General features: G+C 39.3%; 1 protein-coding gene across 1 annotated transcript in view; it reads left to right on the top strand.

Moving 5' to 3' along the window:
• Positions 1-2,079, top strand: part of itih6 (inter-alpha-trypsin inhibitor heavy chain family member 6) — a 19,481-nt gene that overhangs the window by 2,072 nt on the left and 15,330 nt on the right. The window contains exon 3 of the mRNA XM_010792422.1: positions 1,215-1,369. Coding sequence (XP_010790724.1) covers positions 1,215-1,369 — 155 coding nt within the window. The remainder of the gene's footprint in view (positions 1-1,214; positions 1,370-2,079) is intronic.

Below are 2,079 nucleotides of genomic sequence, written 5' to 3'. Positions count from 1 at the left end.
AAGAATCTTTTTTCCTGAAACTTTCAGAGTCTCTTTCCACAGAGGGGACACATGTTGATGTAGAAGAGACATGAAGAAGAGGGGACACATGTTGATGTAGAAAAGACATGCAGAAGTGGATTTTTGTATAATAGGTGACCTTTAAGGTTTAATTAAGCCTCCATCATTGTCTGTTATAGTCACACCTGATTGGTTGTGAGTAAATGCGGCATGTAGCCCTTGTCATGATTTACTCAAGTACTGTACTTATTTCAATGTTATGCTACTCTATATTTTACTCGACTACATGCCATAGACAAATATAGTTTTTTGACGACACTACACTAGTCTGACGGCTGTTACTTTTCAGATAACAGTTTAATGATACGTTTAGCTAAAGTGAAAACCATCAATCTTCATACACAGGGCTATTTTTCTGAAAATCTCTTGAAAAGTTGTCTTTTTTTAGATACTTGAGTCCAACAAAAAAGCGGTGCTACAAACATAAAATGAACGTATCGGATGTGATGAATTGCTGTAGATTAAATGTACCAACACTACAAGAGTTACAATTAGGCAAAACCTTAAATATCTATAGCAGTAAAACGCAGCTAATTAATATTATTCCAAAAACATAACTAGGAGGAACCATTTTACTTCACACTCACTACTTAAACCTTTGTTACTTTAACTATAAGTGTTTGAGTTCAGTACTTTTACGTGTAGTGAAGTTTTTTCCCACTATGGTACTAGTACTTTCACCTAAGTAAAGGATACATAGGGACACTACAATCAGCCCACCAGGGCCATACACCTTCCTTATGTTCAGTGCATGTGTCTCGTCCTTAAACTTTGAGAAACACACAAGAGGAATCTGAAGAGCTGATGTTATATGTGTTCAGGATCAATGCAGAACATTCACTGAGAAACGTAACTTTCATCGAGTAAATCAAAGATCTGCATCGTTTTGAAAACCCCGGGGACCTATCACGTATTTGCGACGTTGCCACCTCAGAGTGTGTGTTGTGATTATTGTCAGGCTTATATAATGTGGGAACAAGCAGATCAAATGCACCAACTTCCTATGTTACATTCGATTAGCTGAATGTTTCTATTTGCCTCATGTAAGCTTCACAATACCTGTCCTTTGTACCTCAGATTTAATTCCTCCTTAACTTAAGTGCTTTCTCCTCCAAACCCTTACATTTTTTATACATATATTTGTGATGCTATAGCTGAAGGTGACAGACTACCATGTGGGGTGTACAGTGGTGTCCAGATACGCTGTGACCACAGTGCAGAGCTCAGTGTGGAACCAGCTGCCCGTCACCAAGGAGGCGGCCTTCGAGGTGGACCTGCCCTCCTCTGCCTTCATCTCCAACTTCACCATGTAAGTCACTGTTTCTCTGTTCTATCCCTACTTCCTGTGTTTGTTTATGTATTTGATTGTCTCTCTTTTAATTTCCTTTATTTCTAATCTCTATGAAAGTCAGGAAGTGCTTCCAGTTATCGTCACATTTACTGTGTTTTTGATGATAATTCCTCACAACATATAGGGACTGTTTTCAATATTAAAGATTTTTAATATTACAATTATTATGCTTTCGGGGGGTTTTCCCATTCCTGTAGTGTGTTTATATGTATATGTTTTATGCATTATATAGGTTTTTGTTCATGTAAATGGTCTCCAAAGGCTGAAATCCCAAAGCTCCCTCGAGAAGGAGTTCTCTGCCAAACCCTCCTGCCTGAAATGCCTCCATTAGACTCCTTTGTTTACTACAGTCAGACAGAAGTGACATCACACCATAACAGTTGCGCTTATATTGGCTGATAGGGGCAGGAAATCTCTAAGCGAGTGACATTACATTGCATTTAGCTGGTTTAGCAGGTTTCATAGAGCCAACACATTTCAAGTGCTACTCAACTGACTTTAGATAAGCCAGTCCTTTATTAGTATCAGAGCTCTCAAGTCTCCCGCATTTGGCGTGAGACACACGCATTTCACTCCATTCACACGCTCACACGCCACACCTTGTATTTCTCACGCAGAGATTTCTTTCCAGGGTAACCGCCCAGCAAGTTGCGCCGCAATTTTGTAAA

This window comes from Notothenia coriiceps, unplaced genomic scaffold, assembly GCF_000735185.1.
Source record: "Notothenia coriiceps isolate Sejong01 unplaced genomic scaffold, NC01 NC01_scaffold00036401, whole genome shotgun sequence".
Classification (NCBI taxonomy): Eukaryota; Metazoa; Chordata; class Actinopteri; order Perciformes; family Nototheniidae; genus Notothenia; species Notothenia coriiceps.
This window is presented reverse-complemented; position numbering and strand designations above follow the sequence as displayed.